The sequence below is a fragment of the Girardinichthys multiradiatus genome, chromosome 14 (genome assembly GCF_021462225.1).
Source record: "Girardinichthys multiradiatus isolate DD_20200921_A chromosome 14, DD_fGirMul_XY1, whole genome shotgun sequence".
Lineage (NCBI taxonomy): Eukaryota > Metazoa > Chordata > Actinopteri > Cyprinodontiformes > Goodeidae > Girardinichthys > Girardinichthys multiradiatus.
In genome coordinates, this window is record NC_061807.1 from 24,556,596 (window position 1) to 24,576,274 (window position 19,679).

The 19,679-nt window shown below is 41.3% G+C and overlaps 1 protein-coding gene across 15 annotated transcripts in view; it reads left to right on the forward strand.

Moving 5' to 3' along the window:
• LOC124880236 (adhesion G protein-coupled receptor L3-like) overlaps window positions 1–19,679 on the forward strand; it is a 357,339-nt gene that overhangs the window by 294,096 nt on the left and 43,564 nt on the right. For all 15 annotated transcript variants that reach the window (XM_047385217.1, XM_047385213.1, XM_047385214.1 and 12 more), the window contains one exon: window positions 18,137–18,346. In XM_047385217.1, coding sequence (XP_047241173.1) covers window positions 18,137–18,346 — 210 coding nt within the window. The remainder of the gene's footprint in view (window positions 1–18,136; window positions 18,347–19,679) is intronic.

The window sequence follows — 19,679 nt, forward strand, 5'->3', positions numbered from 1 at the left end:
CCCTATCTCTAAGGGAGTGCCCGGCCACCCTACGGAGGAAGCTCATTTCAGCCACTTGTATCCGGGATCTCGTTCTTTCGGTCATGACCCAAAGTTCATGGCCATAGGTGAGGGTAGGAACGTAGACCGACCGGTAAATTGAGAGCTTTGCTTTTCGGCTCAGCTCTCTCAGAATCAGAAAAGCTTTATTGCCAAGTACGTTTTTGGACATACAAGGAATTTGTTTTGGCGTAGTCAGTGCAATACAATACAAATTAAACAGTATAAACATATCTACAATATAATATAAATATATGTGCACAGTTTTAAGTGAGTGAGAGTAAGTATAGAGCAGTATAAGATGCAAGAGCAATACAACAGTGCAGATGATCATTGTGCAAGTATGGCAGTGCAAGGAAAGCAGGAGTCCAAGCTGAGCGTTAATGTAACGCATAGAGTTACAGTTTACAAGTGTCCTGTCAGCAAAAAAAAGGGGGGGTGGGGGAAAGGGGGAGTGTCAGTGTGGTTTCCGGGCTTTGTTAACAAGGCTGGTGGCAGATGGGAAAAAACTCTTCTTGTGGCGTGAGGTTTTGGTCCGGATGGACCGCAGCCTCCTGCCAGAGGGGAGAGTTTCAAAGAGTCTGTGACCGGGGTGGGAGGGATCAGCCAGAATCTTCCCTGCCCGCTTCAGGGTCCTGGTGGTGTACAGTTCCTGGAGCGACAGTAGACTGCAACAAATCACCTTCTCAGCAGACCGAATGACACGCTGCAGCCTGCCCTTATCCTTGGCTGTAGCAGCGGCGTACCAGATGGTGATGGAGGAGGTGAGGATGGACTCAATGATGGCTGTGTAGAAGTGCACCATCATAGTCTTTGGCAGGTTGAATTTCTTCAGCTGCCGCAGGAAGAACATCCTCTGCTGGGCTTTCTTGATGAGGGAGCTGATGTTTGGCTCCCACTTGAGATCCTGGGAGATGATGGTTCCCAGGAAGCGGAAAGATTCCACAATGTCAATTGTGGAGTCACAGAGGGTGATGGGGGCAGGTGGGGCTGGGTTCTGCCTGAAGTCCACAACCATCTCCACTGTCTTTAGAGCGTTGAGCTCAAGGTTGTTCTGGCTGTACCAGTCCAACAGATGGTCCACCTCCCATCTGTACGTGGACCCGTCACCATCAGAGATGAGTCCGATCAGGGTGGTGTCGTCCGCAAACTTCAGAAGTTTGACAGACTGGTGACTGGAGGTGCAGCTGTTGGTGTACAGGGAGAAGAGCAGAGGAGAGAGAACACAACCTTGGGGGGAACCGGTGCTGATGGTCAGGGAGTCAGAGACGTGCTTCCCCAGCCTCACGCGCTGCTTCCTGTCAGACAGGAAGTCAGTTATCCACCTACAGGTGGAGTCGGGCACACTCAGCTGGGAGAGCTTCACCTGTAGCAGAACTAGCACGATGGTGTTGAAGGCAGAGCTGAAATCCACAAACAGGATCCTGGCATAGGTTCCTGTGGAGTCCAGGTGCCGGAGGATGAAGGGAAGGGCTAGGTTGACTGCATCATCTACAGACCTGTTGGCTCTGTAGGCAAACTGCAGGGGGTCCAGGAGGGGGTCGGTGATGTCTTTTAGGTGTGAGAGCACAAGGCGCTCAAAGGACTTCATCACCACAGAGGTCAGGGCGACGGGTCTGAAGTCATTAAGCCCTGTGGTCCTTGGCTTCTTGGGAACAGGGACAATGGTGGAGGACTTGAAGCAGGCTGGCACATGACATGTCTCCAGTGAGGTGTTAAAAATGTCTGTGAAGACTGGAGACAGCTGATCAGCACAGTGCTTCAGGCTGGCTGGTGAGACAGAATCCGGACCAGCAGCTTTCCGGGGGTTCTGTCTCCTGAAGAGTTTGTTGACGTCCCTCTCCTGGATGGAAAGAGCCGTCCTCGGCGTGGGTAGGGGGCTGGTGGGGGGGAACTTCAGGTTGGGGGTTGGAGGTGCCAAGGCCCCTCTTGAGGTTGGGGAGGTGGGGGTGGTGGATTGTGGCTGCAGCTGTTGGGGGGCGTCGTGGGGGATGGTTGCAGGACTGTCTCTTTGTCTTTCAAAGCGGCAGTAGAACTCGTTCAGGTCGTTGGCGAGGCGTCGGTCGTTGATGGAGTGGGGGGCTTTCGGCTTGTAGTTGGTGATTTGCTTGAGCCCTTTCCAGACAGACGCAGAGTCGTTGGCTGAGAACTGGATTTGGAGCTTCTCAGAGTACAGTCGTTTGGCCTCTTTCACTGCCTTGCCAAACTTGTACTTTGCCTCTCTGTATATGTCTTTGTCCCCACTCCTGAAGGCCTCTTCCTTATCCAGTCTTAACCTTCTGAGTTTAGCTGTGAACCAGGGTTTGTCGTTGTTGTAACTCACCCTGGTGCATGATGGTACACAGCTGTCCTCACAGAAGCTGATGTAGGAAGTCACAGCCTCTGTGTACTCGTCCAGACTGTTGGTAGTAGTCCTGAACACATCCCAGTCTGTACAGCCTAAACATGCCTGGAGATTCTCCACAGCCTCACTGCTCCACTTCCTTGTCATCCTCACAACAGGTTTGCAGAGCTTTAGTTTCTGCCTGTATGCAGGAATCAAGTGGACCATGATGTGGTCGGATTTGCCCAGTGCAGCACGTGGGACGGCGTGATAAGCGTCTCTGATGGTGGTGTAACAGTGATCCAGAATGTTGTCCTCTCTGGTCGGACATTTTATAAACTGTCTATATTTGGGGAGTTCGTGGGTCAGATTACCTTTGTTAAAGTCACCAGCGACGATTACTAAGGAGTCCGGGTTGGTCCGCTCCACACTCAGTATCTGGTCGGCGAGCATGCGCTGTGCGACCTGCACGTTAGCTTGCGGCGGGATGTAAACACCGACCAGGATGAACGAAGCGAACTCACGGGGGGAATAGAAAGGCTTACAGTTTATGATGAAGGCTTCCAGGTCTGGAGAACAGTGCTGCTGAATCACTGTCACGTCGTTGCACCAACCACTGTTGAGGTAAAAACAGATTCCTCCACCTTTCGCTTTGCCGGAGAGTTCCGTGTCTCTGTCCGCTCTGTAGAGCTGGAATCCTGCCAGCTGCAGCGCAGAGTCCGGTATTAATCCACACAGCCACGTCTCCGTGAAGCACAAAACTGCCGATGAATAAAAGTCCCTGTTTTTCCCCAACAGCAGTTGTAGTTCCTCAATTTTGTTGGGAAGTGAGTGCACGTTAGAGAGAAATATTGCAGGTAACGGTGTTTGTAGTCCACGCTGGCGAAGTCGTACCAGCACCCCAGCCCGTTTCCCTCTCTTCCGGCGTTTCACCGCGTGAACAAAGGTGAGCGCACCTTTGACCAGAATGTCCAAACATTCCAGAGCAGTAGGCAGAAAAGTTGGAAATAACTCCTCTGGTGTAGTAGCCCTGATGTTCATGAGTTCTTCTCTGGTGAGAGAGCTCCGGGTACCATCACAGAAGAGCGTTTTAAAGCAAAAAACAAAACAAAACAATGCGCACCAACACGCCGAGGCGACCATCTGCGGCGCCATCTTGGAAAGTCGCACACCACAACGGACCGGCACAGGGCCCCCATTACTGTGGCAGCCGCACCGATCTGTCTGTCGATCTCCCGCTCCATTCTTCCCTCACTCGTGAACAAGACCCCGAGATACTTAAACTCCTCCACTTGAGGCAAGAACTCCCCTCCAACCTGAAGAGGACAAGCCACCCTTTTCCGGTCGAGTACCATGACCTCGGACTTGGAGGAGCTGATCCTCATCCCAGCCGCTTCACACTCGGCTGCGAACTGCCACAGCGCATGCTGTAGGTCTTGGCTAGAGGGGGCCAGCAGGACCACGTCATCCGCAAAAAGAAGAGACATAATCCACTGGTCCCCAAACCAGACCCCCTCCGGCCCTTGGCTGCGTCTAGAAATCCTGTCCATAAAAGTTATGAACAGGACTGGTGACAAAGGGCAGCCCTGCCGGAGTCCAACATGCACTGGGAACAGGTCCGACTTAGTGCTGGCAATGCGGACCAAACTCCTGCTCCGCTCGTACAGGGACCGGATGGCCCCTAATAAAGGGCCCCCGATTCCATACTCCTGGAGCACCCCACACAGGGCATCACGAGGGACACAGTCGAATGCCTTCTCCAGGTCCACAAAACACATGTGAACCAGTTGGGCAAACTCCCATGAACCCTCGAGCACCCTGTAGAGGGTATAGAGCTGGTCCAGTGTTCCACGGCCGGGACGAAAACCACACTGCTCCTCCTGAAGCCGAGGTTCGACTATCGGTCGGACTCTCCTCTCCAATACCCTGGCGTAGGCCTTACCAGGGAGGCTGAGGAGTGTGATCCCCCTGTAGTTGGAACACACCCTCCGGTCCCCCTTCTTATAAAGGGGGACCACCACCCCAGTCTGCCAGTCCAGAGGCACTGTCCCCAACCGCCATGCAATGTTGAAGAGGCGTGTCAACCATGACAGCCCTACAACATCCAGAGACTTGAGGTACTCAAGGAGTGTTGTTTAAGTGTTCCCTTTATTTTTTTGAGTAGTGTATATACTTTTATTGATCTTGTTCTGCAGCTCTTATGTGCGTCATGTGTCATAAAGTGCTATAAAAATAAAGTCAGTATTGATAGTTGACATTTTTAGTTGCACCTCTATGCTTATTTTCTGTTGCTTATTTTCATGTCCAGCCAATAGGAATGAGGTACCCTCTGAGAAAAGGGTAAACAGGCAGGGAGGTTGATTGTAATAAATCTGAGTAAATATTAGGTTAAAAGAATCAAATATATCATTGGTCATGGGGAAACGAGTTTTCGTTCTCATATGGACAGATGACTTAAATTGTTTCTGTCACTGGAGGTTTAAAGAGCTTGCTGCTGACAGAGTAAAGCAGTATATGGGATCTGTTATGGCAATTGGTTTCTCTTCCGAATCGGGGAAGAAAAAGAGATTCCCTCTGTGAAAGCCGTCCCAGCTGGCCCCAGTGCAAAAAACCAGTAGCTCTGTTTGTTTAACCTGTCTCTGCTCTTCAATCGAGTTTTAGCTTTTTTCTTCTTAGAAACAATGAACCAAAATAATATGCATGCTATCTCCCTCCACCTCCCCAACACCCACACAACTCTCTCCTCTCCTGGTGGGTGGGGGCAGCTGCAGAGAGCCACTGTTTGTCACTCAGCAGCATGACTTCTGGACCCACTAAGCTCCCTGCAGGGGTGAAGTCGACTCTTGAAGAGTGAGGCAGCGATGAAGAATGAGAGCCTTCCACAATGAAAGCAGAGCAGGACAAAAAATGGGTCTTTGAGTTAAGCCAATGCCCCAATATTTTCAAAAGCCTGGCTAACTTGTGCCACTGCATACATCAGACAAAAGTTGACAGTGGTTGCACCCTAATTCTGAGTGATATTTTTCCCTTCTTACCTTTTCTATTTCGTTATCTTTTCTACCTTGACGAAATAAAAGACAGCTCCTTGGAAAATGCCACTAAATGGGAGCTTTGAAAGCTTTTTATTTGACAAACTGTCAACATGCTTGATCTAAAAGCATGGTGTAGAGAAAATAGATGTATGTGTCTTTGTTTCTAGAAAATAGTGGCGATAAAGAAATCTTTTTGTATCCATGGCAGCAGGAAACAGCAAGGCTCATCTCTGCATTATTACTTATAACCCTTAGAGCTACCGATTATGTTTTATCCTTGTTTATTTCTTTGGGAACAAAGTGAACTTTGTGCCACAGCTTGAACGCCAAGTTATGACAGCATTCAGTGTTTTTTATGTATTGCACAGAGACTGGAGAATTCAAAACTATCTGAATATTGTCATCACTGACATTCTATCCTACAAAACTATTGTACTGAGCAAAAATACAATAGTTTTATTGTGTTAGGCTATTAAAACTAACTTAGAAAGAAAATTATGTAACTTTTTCCTGCTGCCAAAGCATCATAACATACAGGTCCTTCTCAAAAAATTAGCATATTGTGATAAAGTTCATTATTTTCCATAATGTAATGATGAAAATTTAACAGTCATATATTTTAGATTAATTGCACACTAACTGAAATATTTCAGGTCTTTTATTGTCTTAATACGGATGATTTTAGCATACAGCTCATGAAAACCCAAAATTCCTATCTCACAAAATTAGCATATCATTAAAAGGGTCTCTAAACGAGCTATGGACCTAATCATCTAAATCAACGAGTTAACTCTAAACACCTGCAAAAGATTCCTGAGGCCTTTAAAACTCTCAGCCTGGTTCATCACTCAAAACCCCAATCATGGGTAAGACTGCCGACCTGACTGCTGTCCAGAAGGCCACTATTGACACCCTCAAGCAAGAGGGTAAGACACAGAAAGAAATTTCTGAACGAATAGGCTGTTCCCAGAGTGCTGTATCAAGGCACCTCAGTGGGAAGTCTGTGGGAAGGAAAAAGTGTGGCAGAAAACGCTGCACAACGAGAAGAGGTGACCGGACCCTGAGGAAGATTGTGGAGAAGGGCCGATTCCAGACCTTGGGGGACCTGCGGAAGCAGTGGACTGAGTCTGGAGTAGAAACATCCAGAGCCACCGTGCACAGGCGTGTGCAGGAAATGGGCTACAGGTGCCGCATTCCCCAGACCTGGGCTACAGAGAAGCAGCACTGGACTGTTGCTCAGTGGTCCAAAGTACTTTTTTCGGATGAAAGCAAATTCTGCATGTCATTCGGAAATCAAGGTGCCAGAGTCTGGAGGAAGACTGGGGAGAAGGAAATGCCAAAATGCCAGAAGTCCAATGTCAAGTACCCACAGTCAGTGATGGTCTGGGGTGCCGTGTCAGCTGCTGGTGTTGGTCCACTGTGTTTTATCAAGGGCAGGGTCAATGCAGCTAGCTATCAAGAGATTTTGGAGCACTTCATGCTTCCATCTGCTGAAAAGCTTTATGGAGATGAAGATTTCATTTTTCAGCACGACCTGGCACCTGCTCACAGTGCCAAAACCACTGGTAAATGGTTTACTGACCATGGTATAACTGTGCTCAATTGGCCTGCCAACTCTCTTGACCTGAACCACATAGAGAATCTGTGGGATATTGTGAAGAGAACGTTGAGAGACTCAAGACCCAACACTCTGGATGAGCTAAAGGCCACTATCGAAGCATCCTGGCCCTCCATAAGACCTCAGCAGTGCCACAGGCTGATTGCCTCCATGCCACGCCGCATTGAAGCAGTCATTTCTGCAAAAGGATTCCCGACCAAGTATTGAGTGCATAACTGTACATGATTATTTGAAGGTTGACGTTTTTTGTATTAAAAACACTTTTCTTTTATTGGTCGGATGAAATATGCTAATTTTGTGAGATAGGAATTTTGGGTTTTCATGAGCTGTATGCCAAAATCATCTGTATTAAAACAATAAAAGACCTGAAATATTTCAGTTAGTGTGCAATGAATCTAAAATATATGAATGTTAAATTTTCATCATTACATTATGGAAAATAATGAACTTTATCACAATATGCTAATTTTTTGAGAAGGACCTGTAATTCTGTAGTTTATATCACAGCTGTGAATGAAATGCCTTTACCAGTTTGTACCAACATGTTATACTGGCATGCCTTATTCCTTCCTAATGTCATTTTTGTATACATTATTTATTCCATTGCAGTTGATTTGTGGGTGAACAAAAGCAAAAGTAGCCATTGATCAGGTGGTTAAGGGCATATGGATATTTAATATCAATGTTTAGCAAACTGGAAAATTCAAGTAATATACAGTCATATTCAAAAAAATAGAACATGTATTCTATTGTATTCGTTTATCTGATTAAAAGTACCTTTTGAAAATGAGCAGAAAATCATTGTAGCAAAAAAAAGGAGTTTTGAGAGCATCAGTCTGTGTGCAATTAATCTATATAATGTGTTCCATTAAGTGAAGTGAGTTAATTAAATAAATAAACTTTTAAATAATATTCTAATCAATTGAATATGATTGTAAATAACCAGTGAAAAAGGATGAAAATAATATTTAAAATATTATGTGAAATTTGAAATTTCTGGTTAGGAATAAGGTAGGACACCTCTACATTTATTCCAGTTAAAATGACTAAAATCACTCACCGGTGTATCAGATCAGCTGTCTCCTGTCTATTTTACAGCTTGCAGCAAAATGATATATAGGAGTTTTACTTTACGCACAACTGGAGAAAGTTCTACCCTGAGTTTGGTATATTGGTAAAATAAACTCTGCTAAAAAAGCCTTTGCAATATTTTGGCTTAAAACACCTAACCGTGATATTTACTTCTGTCAGCTCTTTAGAACAGCTACTCCTACTAATAGAGGTATTTAACTACCATAAAGTGTACAGTATTATTATGGACCATTACAATGACACAGAGTGCTTTCACTTTTGAATTTACAACTACTGGGCTGGATAGTCAAGCCAGAATAGTAAATGGCTCTGTCTGATCCCACTGTCTCAGCAGGAAGATCCAAGTGGACACACAAACAAATTAAAACATTTTTGCAGAAGACAACTGTGTGTAAAAGAATGATTGCAGACTTCTTTTCGAAGGAACTGATGGGAGCGGGTGTACTTTAAAGTGACTTTTCAAGAGTGCAAATTATTACAACTTTAAAATGTCCCATTACTTAGCCTGGAGCCGTTTATTGTGGTTAAAATCTTTGAAAAATAAATTAATTCCACTCAACCTCATATTAAGAGGCTAACCCCTAATAACAGTGATGAACTCGGACCCCACATAAACCTTTCTAATTAAATGCTTTAAAGCTTTGTATAATAACTGATGGAAAAGATGAGTTCAACGTTTTTTGGCTCTTTGTTGCTTAGACTTTATTAGGTTGATTAGTTTTGCTCTAGAAATTAAATTACTTCAGTGAATGTCAGGCACAGTTGCTTGTATTTTAGTGGGAACTGCTTTTAACATTTTTATTAGTTCTAAATAATGAGTACCTATACAAGGCTAATGAAGCCCTGAAAGTCATGAGAACTGCTAGTTGGCACTGAGATTCTAAACATTTCAGATAAGGACTGCAGCCTTAGTCAGAAATTTACACACAGCAATACAGCTGGAAATATGACATTAATTTGGGACTTTTAAGCAGGCATTTGAACCATTCCTTTTTTAGGCTTACCTTTGAAAACAACACAAAACTTAATAAATGTTTAGATCAGTAACTGTAACTCTCCACAGCTGACAGCATGCATGCACCCCCAAACCATGACGCTCACACCGCCTTGCTTGACTGCAGGCAAGACTCACTTGTCTTTGTACTCTTTACCTGGTTGCAGCCACACACGCTTGACATCATAACATAATTCTATAGTTTAGCTTACAGCTCTAGGTGAAATCCCTTTACCAATTTGTACAAACATGTTATACCTGCATGCTTTATTCATTCAACTGTTTGCCGACTTTCATGTGCAGCATCTTTAGAAAAGGCTTCTTTCTAGGATGACAGCCATGCAGACCAATTTTATGCAGTGTGTGGCATATGGTTCGAGCACTGACAGGCTTCAAACATAAAGATATACAATTCAATTTTTTTGTGAAGAATAAACAACAAGTGGGACACAATCATGAAGTGGAATGAAATTTCTTGGATGTGTCAAACAAATAAAAAACTGAAAAGTGGGCGTGCGATATTATTCAGCCCCTTTACTTTCAGTGCAGCAAACTCACTCCAGACGTTCAGTGAGGATCTCTGAATGATCCAATGTTGTCCCAAATGACTGATGATGATAAATAGAATCCACCTGTGTGTAATCAAGTCTCCGTATAAATGCACCTGCTCTGTGATAGTCTCAGGGTTCTGTTCAAAGCACAGAGAGCATCATGAAGATCAAGGAACACACCAGGCAGGCCCGAGATACTGTTGTGGAGAAGTTTAAAGCCGGATTTGGATACAAAAAGATTTTCCAAGCTTTAAACAACCCAAGGAGCATTGTGCAAGCAATCATATTGAAATGGAAGGAGTATCAGACTACTGCCAATCTACCAAGACCCGGACGTCCCTCTAAACCTTCATCTCAAACAAGGAGAAGACTGATCAGAGATGCAGCCAAGAGGCCCATGATCACTCTGGATGAACTGCAGAGATCTACAGCTGAGGTGGGAGAGTCTGTCCATAGGACAACAATCAGTCGTACACTGCACAAATCTGGCCTTTATGGAACAGTGGCAAGAAGAAAGCCATTTCTCAGAGATATCCATAAAACGTCTCGTTTAAAGTTTGCCATAAGCCACCTGGGAGACACACCAAACATGTGGAAGAAGGTGCTCTGGTCAGATGAAACCAAAAGCGAAGCAACAGAGCTCATCACCCTGATCACACCATCCCCACTGTCAAACATGGTGGTGGCAGCATCATGGTTTGGGCCTGCTTTTCGTCAGGAGAGACAGGGAAGATGGTCACAATTGATGGGAAGATGGATGGGGCCAAATACAGGACCATTCTGGAAGAAAACCTGTTGGAGTCTGCAAGAGACCTGAGACTGGGATGGAGATTTATCTTCCAACAAGACAATGATCCAAAACATAAAGCCAAATATACAATGGAATGGTTCACAAATAAACGTATCCAGGTGTTGGAATGGCCAAGTCAAAGTCCAGACCTGAATCCAATCGATAATCTGTGGAAAGAGCTGAAGATTGCTGTTCACGAACGCTCTCCATCCAACCTCACTGAGCTCGAGCTGTTTTGCAAGGAAGAATGGGCAAGAATTTCAGTCTCTCGATGTGCAAAACTGATAGAGACATACCCCAAATGACTTGCAGCTGTAATTGCTGCAAAGGTTGGCGCTACAAAGTACTAACGCAAGGGGGCGAATCATGTTGCATGCCCCACTTTTTTTTATTTGTTAAAAAAATTTGACACATCCAATAAATTTCATTCCACTTCACGATTGTGTCCCACTTGTTGATTGTTCACAAAAAATTTGAATTTTATATAAGCCTGAAATGTGGCAAGACGTTGACCAGTTCAAAGGGGCCGAGTATTTTCGCAAGGCACTGTATATATATATATATATATATATATATATATATATATATATATATATATATATAATGTTGATAACGGTTTAGACATTAATGGTTCTCTATTTAGATATTTTAATGAAAAAGCAAATTCACACTGTTATACAAGCTGTAATCTACATTGTATCAAAATGTTATATCTTCAGTGTTGTCCCATCAAAAGAAATAATAAAATATTTACATAAATGTGAGGGGTGTACTCACGTTAGTGAGATACTGTAGAGATTAGTTAAAAAACAATGTGTTGATTGTGGATCATTTTGGTGCTGGTGTTTTGTTGTCATAGCTTCTTCATAGTTTGTTCTGTACCTTTTATTCTGTTTAATGTGTTTCCTTCAGTGCCTCTGTTCCTTCCTGTGTTAACGGCTTTTTACTCAGTCAGTTAGTCTCACCTAGTTCCAATCCCAACAATCATTTCCCCTTCACAATTTACTCTCAGCATAGTTCCTCCTGTTATACACTTTGTGCTTGTTGCTCTGTCTGGTTTACCAATGGTGCAGTATTTATGTTTTTTCTTATTTTATTTGCAGCTCCTGGATTAGTTTTTTTCTTTTGCCCTTCTTTCTTGCTAAACACATTTATTTGCTGCACACACTGTCTCTGCTGCTATTTGGGTCATCAATTAACCAACAGAGCGACACATATTGCATGTAATTATTCTATTATGACTAACTTTTGGTTCACTACAGATGCTCAGTGTTATTCTGCTTTATCCATTCCCAGACCAGTTTTGAATAGTCCTTGGGATTATTGATCTGCTGTAACATTCAACATCTAGTTGTTGATTTTAGGTGAAGGAGGAGAATTTGGACGTATTTCTCCTTCATTATTAAACAGACAGTTGGTACAAAGCTTTAGGTTTGAAACCATCACCTTCACTCTAACATTCTTCCTGTCAATTTGGCCCAAATGCTAAATTTTGTTTTGCTCACCATTAAACTTTGGTCCAGAAACTTTTTACCTTGTCATTGTGGCAGATTTGAGTGGAGCTTGAAGGTGTTGGTTGTGGAACAGGGACTTCTTTCTTGATCAACTCTTCCTCAGTCTGGTAATATTAAGCTCTCTTCAATGTGAACAGTAACACTGGTGTTCCCTCATGTCTAATGCCAGGCTTGATTGAACTTTGGTGGTTTTTGGATTGTTCTTTGACATCCTAACCAATTACCTTTCATCTCATGGAGACAGTCTGGGCAGTGGATTGAATCTTAAACACAACTGAAAACTCCCAGGGCTAAAGCCTATCATAAACCGGAAACTGCTGGAAGACTTGGATGGGTATCCAAGTTTTACATTGCCATGGAGTGAGTGTGTGTCGTTCAAGAAAGAAACCTCTTCTCCAAAACTGGCACCTACAAATACTAAAATTGGCAGGATTGGCTACTTTGTGGAAAAAAAAAAAACCTTCTGGGTTAATGATAAAAAAATGAAGCTCTTTTGGCCACAATTGCACGTCTAAATGTATGTTTGGAAGAATCAAGGTGATGCTTTTAAGCTGTGTATCTTTTTTATTTCCTTCAAGACACCTTTATTCACCCACTAAGCTGCAGGTATTTCCCAAATATATAACAGTGAGGTACTAAGGTAGTGTTACGTGATGCCAGTTTCAGTGCACTAGCAACTACAAAATACTGACATGCCCTAACAAATGATAGAGAGGCTAATATCTGGGTCACATTCATTATTCAATCAGACAGTAACTATGAGGGCAGTCAAGGTTAATTTTGTATTTCATGATGTAAGAGTTTATGTACGCACATGCCGAAAGCCATCGTTCCAGATAAATCTATCTAAAAGCAATGGCATAAGAGTGGTAGAGACAGTGTCTTAGAACACAGTGTGACTTTAGGTGCATGAGCTGAATGCCAACTCCCACCACACAAGCTGTAGTCTTTCTCCGAGCCCTTTTAAACGTGACAAATTTGCCAGCATCTCTGATTCATGCGCCCTCTCTGCAACTGTTCCCCATCTCCATGCAGCTCATAAATCCCTGGTCCCATACCTTAGGTGGATTTGTCACATGACTCCGTGCAGCGGGCCACCACCCTTTAGCGCAACAGTCTGCCCTCCCCGACCATATTTCATGAGTCAAAGACCGGGTCTGGAGGCACACAGGGAGATTTATGCATTTTAATTGGATTGGCTCTCTGGCCCCCATGCTGGGAGTGCTTCTTTGAGGTATAAAGGATTGACTCTTGGTTCAGGTGTTCAGCTTTTTTACATTTCTTCAAACTTTTTTAGAAGGTTACGGCTTTAGATATAGGTTATTTAGATAATTAAGGGCTTATGATACTATATCAAGTATTAATGAACTGGCCAGAATGATCAATGCAAAATACATGAGGCTTATTGCGAAGTTTTTTCTTCCTTGTTATATATCACAAGTAATTGGGAAACTTATTTTATGTCGCATTCCAGGAGATAGGGGCAAAGTCAATCTCATTAGACCTTCTATGTTGGATGAAAAACATGAGTTTCTTAAGTAAGAGAAAAAGGACATCCATACCCCTTAACCCTTTATTTTCCATTTTGCCATGGTACATCAACACTCTTTATTCATTTTATTGGGTTTTTACTTGATAAAACAACACAAAATAGTGCATAGTATGAAAGTAAATGGAATGCATTACTTTTTCTTTTTTTTTTTTTTTTACAGATAAAAATCTGAACGTGTGGCGTGTGTTTGTTTGATAATTAAGCCGTTTATTTAACAAAATTATCTCCCAATAATAATAATAAATACCCATAAAACACATAAAACAAGGGTGAAACAAAATAAAGTATTTATTTAATCCTACCCCAAGTATATTTTTTATATTTTCTCATAATAATTTGTTTTTTGTTTTGAATAGTATTAGTGTTGGTGTGGTTCCTGTACAAACCATCATGACTAATCCTTATTGCTTTCTTTTGCTGAATGAATTATAGTTGCATTACACTTTTATAATTATTGTCCCAAACCATTGCACAATTATTGAAATATGAAAAAAACTATTTAACAGCATAGAATGTGAAGGGGTTTGTAATCCAGAACCTGTTTGCTTTATTCAGTATTGCAATCCCCCTTGACACTTTGCCTTGTATATAACTAATGTTAGATTTCCAGCATATTTGTTCATCACTAATAACTCCCAAAAAAATTATTTCATGCACCCTTTCAACTTGAACTTATAATTATGGTTTAATTCTACCATACTCAAAAAAAATTAACATTTTATGTCTGGACATTGACTGGGTCATTCTAGCACAAGAATACGTTTTTACCTGAACAAATCCATTGTACTTCTAGTTGTATGTTTAAGGTCGTTGTCCTATTAGATGGTGAAACTCTGCCCAAGTCTTAAGTCTTGTGCAGTGTCCAATAGTTTTTCTTTTCTTTTTTTTCGGGAGTCCCCTATATATAGCTCAATCAATTTTCTCATTTGCTCTGACCAACTTAACTTTCCCTGCTGAAAAAAGTAGTCCATACAGTATATTGCTGCACCCACCATGTTTAATTGTAGGGAGGGTGCTTATAGGGAGTAGTGGTAGATTCCATTACACATAGCATTTTGCACAGAGGCCAAAACTGTTTAACTTTGGTCTCATCTAATCAAAACACATTTTTTCATGTTTGACAAAATGCAAATTGGACTTACTTAGGCGTTAACATTTGTTTTCTTTTTGCTACTCTACTATAAAGGCCTGATTTTTAAAGTGCACAACTTATAGTTGTTTCAGCAACAGATTCTTCCACCTGCCCCATTAATCTTTGCAGATCTTCTTGTTACCATGGGCCTCAAGGCTTTTTTCCCCAAGTTTTAGGTTATTGTTTTATAACCTAACCCTGCCTTATTCTTTTCCCCTTTCTCCCTGACTTGCCTGGTGTGTTCGTTGGTCTTCATGAGGCTGTTCACTGATGTTCTCTAACAAACCTTTGAGGCCTTCAAACAATAGCTGCGCTTACACTGAGATTTAATTACACAATGATTGCCTTAGATAACTCATGATGCAACATGTAGCACTTGATTTTATATAGGGTTTATTTCAGAGTTGAGGGTGTAACATACAAATAGAATTATTACTTTTCAGATCTTGACTTGTAAAACAGTTTGAAAATCTGTATAATGGTTCCCTCTTCACACTATGCAAGGCTCTGCAAACAGAATCAATGTAAGATTGGACAACCCCACAGTGAGTGAATCAGTAGAGTGAATTACATCTGCCCACTTTAGAGACCCTTTTCAGACATTCCCATCGCGGAGGTTTGTCAGTTTAAAAATAGGTGAAGAAGCTGTACAGATCCCATCATTTACCATCCTGCCTGGGCAAAACCTCTTATAAAAGGAACCTTTTCAGTTGAGACATTGTGTCTGGTGGTGCAGAGGCATTATCCACCTCTTAGAACAAAGAAATCATTCCACTGTAAATCCATCACCCAGGTGTAGATACACTCCCTGTCATACTCCTCCTGTTTCTTATTTTCTCTCCTTCCCCTTCGCCGTCTTTCTCTGACCCCTCTTCAGTCGGTGGTGAGATGGAGATGGATAGACCCTGCAGCCACAGAATAGCCCAGAAGGACTCAAAGTCCCCCTCACAATGTACCACGGCTAGTACCACCCACTGCATCAATGTCTGTATCAAGCCGCGTACTGAGAGCGTACCAATGTGTCACATGCATGACACGCCGCAAAGGAGCCACCTCCTGCATAACCTCATCTCCTCTAAAGTATGGTGTGCAGACATCCATGCACATTCACTCCCAGATGTCTGTTCTGTACATCTTGCCACCCCTCCGACGTATACACAACGGCTCATCAGGCAGGAAAATCAGAAGACCGCTCTCCCCAGACTCAAGGAGCACTGCGGTTGTTATTATACTAGAGCCTGTTAATGATCAGCATCTGTTCCCTTCTCCGCAAGCGTTATCTCAGCTCCCTCTAAACAAGGCTTTTGTGCAAAACTCCCACTAACTTTTTTCTTCTGGTAGAAATAATGCTGAGGGCGGTTGAAATGTGATTTTAAAAAATGCTTATTTGTGGAGAAATATTAGCATTTCTTGTAGGCCTATTCCTCAATGTATGCAAACATTTGCCAGGGTTTTTTCTCAACATTGGAGCTCCGACTCATGTATTATTTGCTTATTCCAAAAGCTGCATACGTAGCCTTAAATTTCAAAGAGTCATGTGTTAAGTCAGCCCTATTATATTAGTAAAATTAGCCTACATAATTGGGGGGGGTATTTTAACTCTCCCTTATGTTCTGTTTTACACTGCTTGTCACCATAAATGTATGCTCTGCCTGGTTGTACATGTATTATGTCCCTGATTTAAAATAATGTTGGTTTGAACTTAATTTGCACATACACTTAAAAGATGGTTGGCTGGTTCATGTAATATTAATAATCAACTTTCAAGTTCTACACATTTCCTCAAACTATAAAAAATAGGACTGTCTGAGAAATAAGACAATCCCTGCATGAAATGGAAGTCATGATATTTGACTAACTTGGTAGATGAAACCACACCAACCTTGTTAGTTCATCTCCAGAATGCCTTTTATTATGAAAACTCATTAAATAAAGCAGTATATTGAGTATTTTTACATAAATTTCAGATTTGGCCTTTTTCTTTACTTTTAGTTTGGTAATAATAAATATGATAGATGCACAGGTGCTGTCAGAAGATTCCATACACTTTTACATACAACCGTTCTATTTCAAATCTGGAATGGTAACAACACACATCATAAATGTATTGTAAAAATAAGTGTTTTAATTTATTTTAGATTTTTTTCTAAGCCACCATGATCACAAATTGTGCCTAAATGGTCATAACTTTATCATTTGTGGTCATTTGAGACTAAGATTGTGCTCTTTGGCTGCGATGACAAGAGGTATGGTATCAAACCTAAGATCACTATATCCAACTGTTAGTTGAAACATGGATACATTTAGATATTTGAACTGGACAATGACACCAAACACATGAAAATTTGTTTTAGAATGTATAATGCAGGCTAGCATTGCACTTCTGGATTGGACTAGGCTTCAAAGTAAAATAACTTTGCCAATTCCGCCAAGAAGAGCCAGAACTTAAAAATCATTGCAGCCATTTGTACTATCGTCATCCCACCCTGAAAACTAGAATGGTCCAAATAAATCATTAAAAAAACAAGTTTAATAAGAAATTCAGGCCCATGATGAGATTCTTAACTTCTGATCACAACTGTAGGTTTTGAAGCTTTTAATTGCTCATATATCACTTTTAATTAAATTTCTTAGCAAATGTTTTTTAGGTGAGTAAGAAGTTGTTCTGGACTCAGCACTGATTCTGTTGAAGGTTTTGGCATTTACTTCTTATTGTTTTTGTTTTTTGTTTTTTACTTAACTTTAGAGGTTGGACATGAAAACTCATGTTCACATTTTTAATGAACTTTTTAATGTCTAGGGCCAAGTCAGTAAAGTTATTTTGCCTATTCTTTATTATTCTCTAAATATTTTCCTTTCCTGGTTCAAAGTCCATCTGTCTTCCATTAATGGATATAAACACTTTGAAGGGTGAATTCTTGTTTTTCCCTGAAAGGTACATATTTATGGTCAACAAAAAATCTTTTTAGTGGCCAAAACTGTCTGTGGCTCCAAATGACATTTTGAAAAGAGAAAATTACCCAAAACCAAACAGTGAATGATATTGCCCATGTTACAGTCTGATTGGATTCGTGTTGTGCTGGTCTAAGACACCTGTGGCCCAATGGGCAGCTCACTTTGTTTCACTTTGTTACATGACCAAAATGAAACAACAGGGGGCCATTTTAAATTGATTCAGAGTGACTAATTCATGATTCATATCTGCCACCTGTGGCTCGGTGTACTGCTTTATTGCTCGGCTGAATGGCTCCCCTTTACTGCTAGAAACCAATCCTGAAAATAAAAGCTTCAGCGTTGTTTCCATTTCAGGGTTATTTCTTTACTCCTACAGTTGCTTGTTTGTGTCTGTTCCATAAATATAAGATATATCCTGAAACTGTTGTTTCTTTTTTTTTTAACTTAATCCCCAGAAATCTTATTTGGAGTAAGAGTAGTAGAACAGTATTTTCCATTTCTTCTTGACGGTGCTGAACGATTTCTGTTCTCATTTATTTTGCAGAACACAGACCCTGTTCACGACATGCTTCTGGACGTCATTACCTGGGTGGGCATCCTGCTTTCTCTGGTGTGCCTGCTTATCAGCCTCTTCACCTTCTGCTTCTTCCGAGGCCTCCAGAGCGATCGCAATACCATCCATAAGAACCTGTGCATCAGCCTGTTCATAGCCGAGTCCCTGTTCCTGGTGGGGATCAACCGGGGGGACCAGCCGGTAAGAATAACAGGGAGAACTGTTGTCCATGTGAGGGTATGGATGTTTTGCATATTCAATTACATATTAATTTGAAAAGATGATCATACCACCAATCATTGTGGTCTTACAGTTCTATTCTCAGCATTAATATAAAGCCGATTCAAAAATGTAATCTCGACAAATTTTACAAGATAAAAAGGACCTATATCTGGGAAGTTCTTTCAAGACTCTTTGGAAAACCATTTCAGGTGACTGCCTTATGAAGCTCAGGGAGAGAATGCCAAGAGAGCAAAGCAGTAATCAGAGCAAAGGGTGGCTATTTTGTAAAAATCTAAAATATTAAAATGTTTAGAGTTATTTCACACTTTTTGTTTACTACGTAATTCCATGTGTGTTCATCTGCAGGTTGTCTCTGGTGAGAATCTACAATTTAAATAATCATGAACTTAAAGAGACCCATTAAGAGAATATTATATATACATATATATATATATATATATATATATGTATATATATATATATATATATATATGTATATATATATATATATGTATATATATATATGTATATAGGTATAAATATCTCTATAGAGATATACCTATATCTATATATGTATATTTATAGACATACATGCAATGCTGAGGAATAAGCCCAAGCTGTTCTGAAAGCTTCTTGAAATAAAAATTTCTTCAGTGCTTTTCAAGATCATCCACAGAGTACAAATTCTAGGAAGATTTAAATGTAATTTATATATACAGTCCAATTGGATTGTGATATTTAATTGAAACTGAATTGATCATAAAAGTCTAGAAAAATTTGTTTAAAAGCTGGAAAAAACATTTTATTTATTATCTTTCTAAGATCTCAGGTCTTTTTAGCTCAAGTTGAATTAATTCCTGCAGTAAGATTTGCAGAAAAATTTAATAAAATGTAATTTCCAAAGGTAAAATATGACCTGTATGTACACAAGCCCTTGCAGCTGACTCTTGTTGAAACATCTATTCAGTTGTGTTCGCTGTGTTAGTCAGGCAGTGTATGTCTGTCAAAATGAATCTCCTCCTTTAAGTGTGGCCGCCATTTTGAATCTTCCAACCTGAAATGTTTTGGGAAAAGCTATAACTTTTGATGTCGTGCTGTGCTGAGAGTGGGGCTCCCTGCTGAGTGTCAGTGACCCAGGACTATTTTGCTTCTGTTCAACTCACTGAAAAGAAATACTGAGAGAAAAGAACTGAGAGGCATTTACTAACCAGGATCTGCCTCCTGTAGATGTGCAGAACTACGCACATGGTTCAAAGTTCACTTAAAGTCTCTCATAATAACTTCCAACTCACTCACTGATAGATCCTAGTTA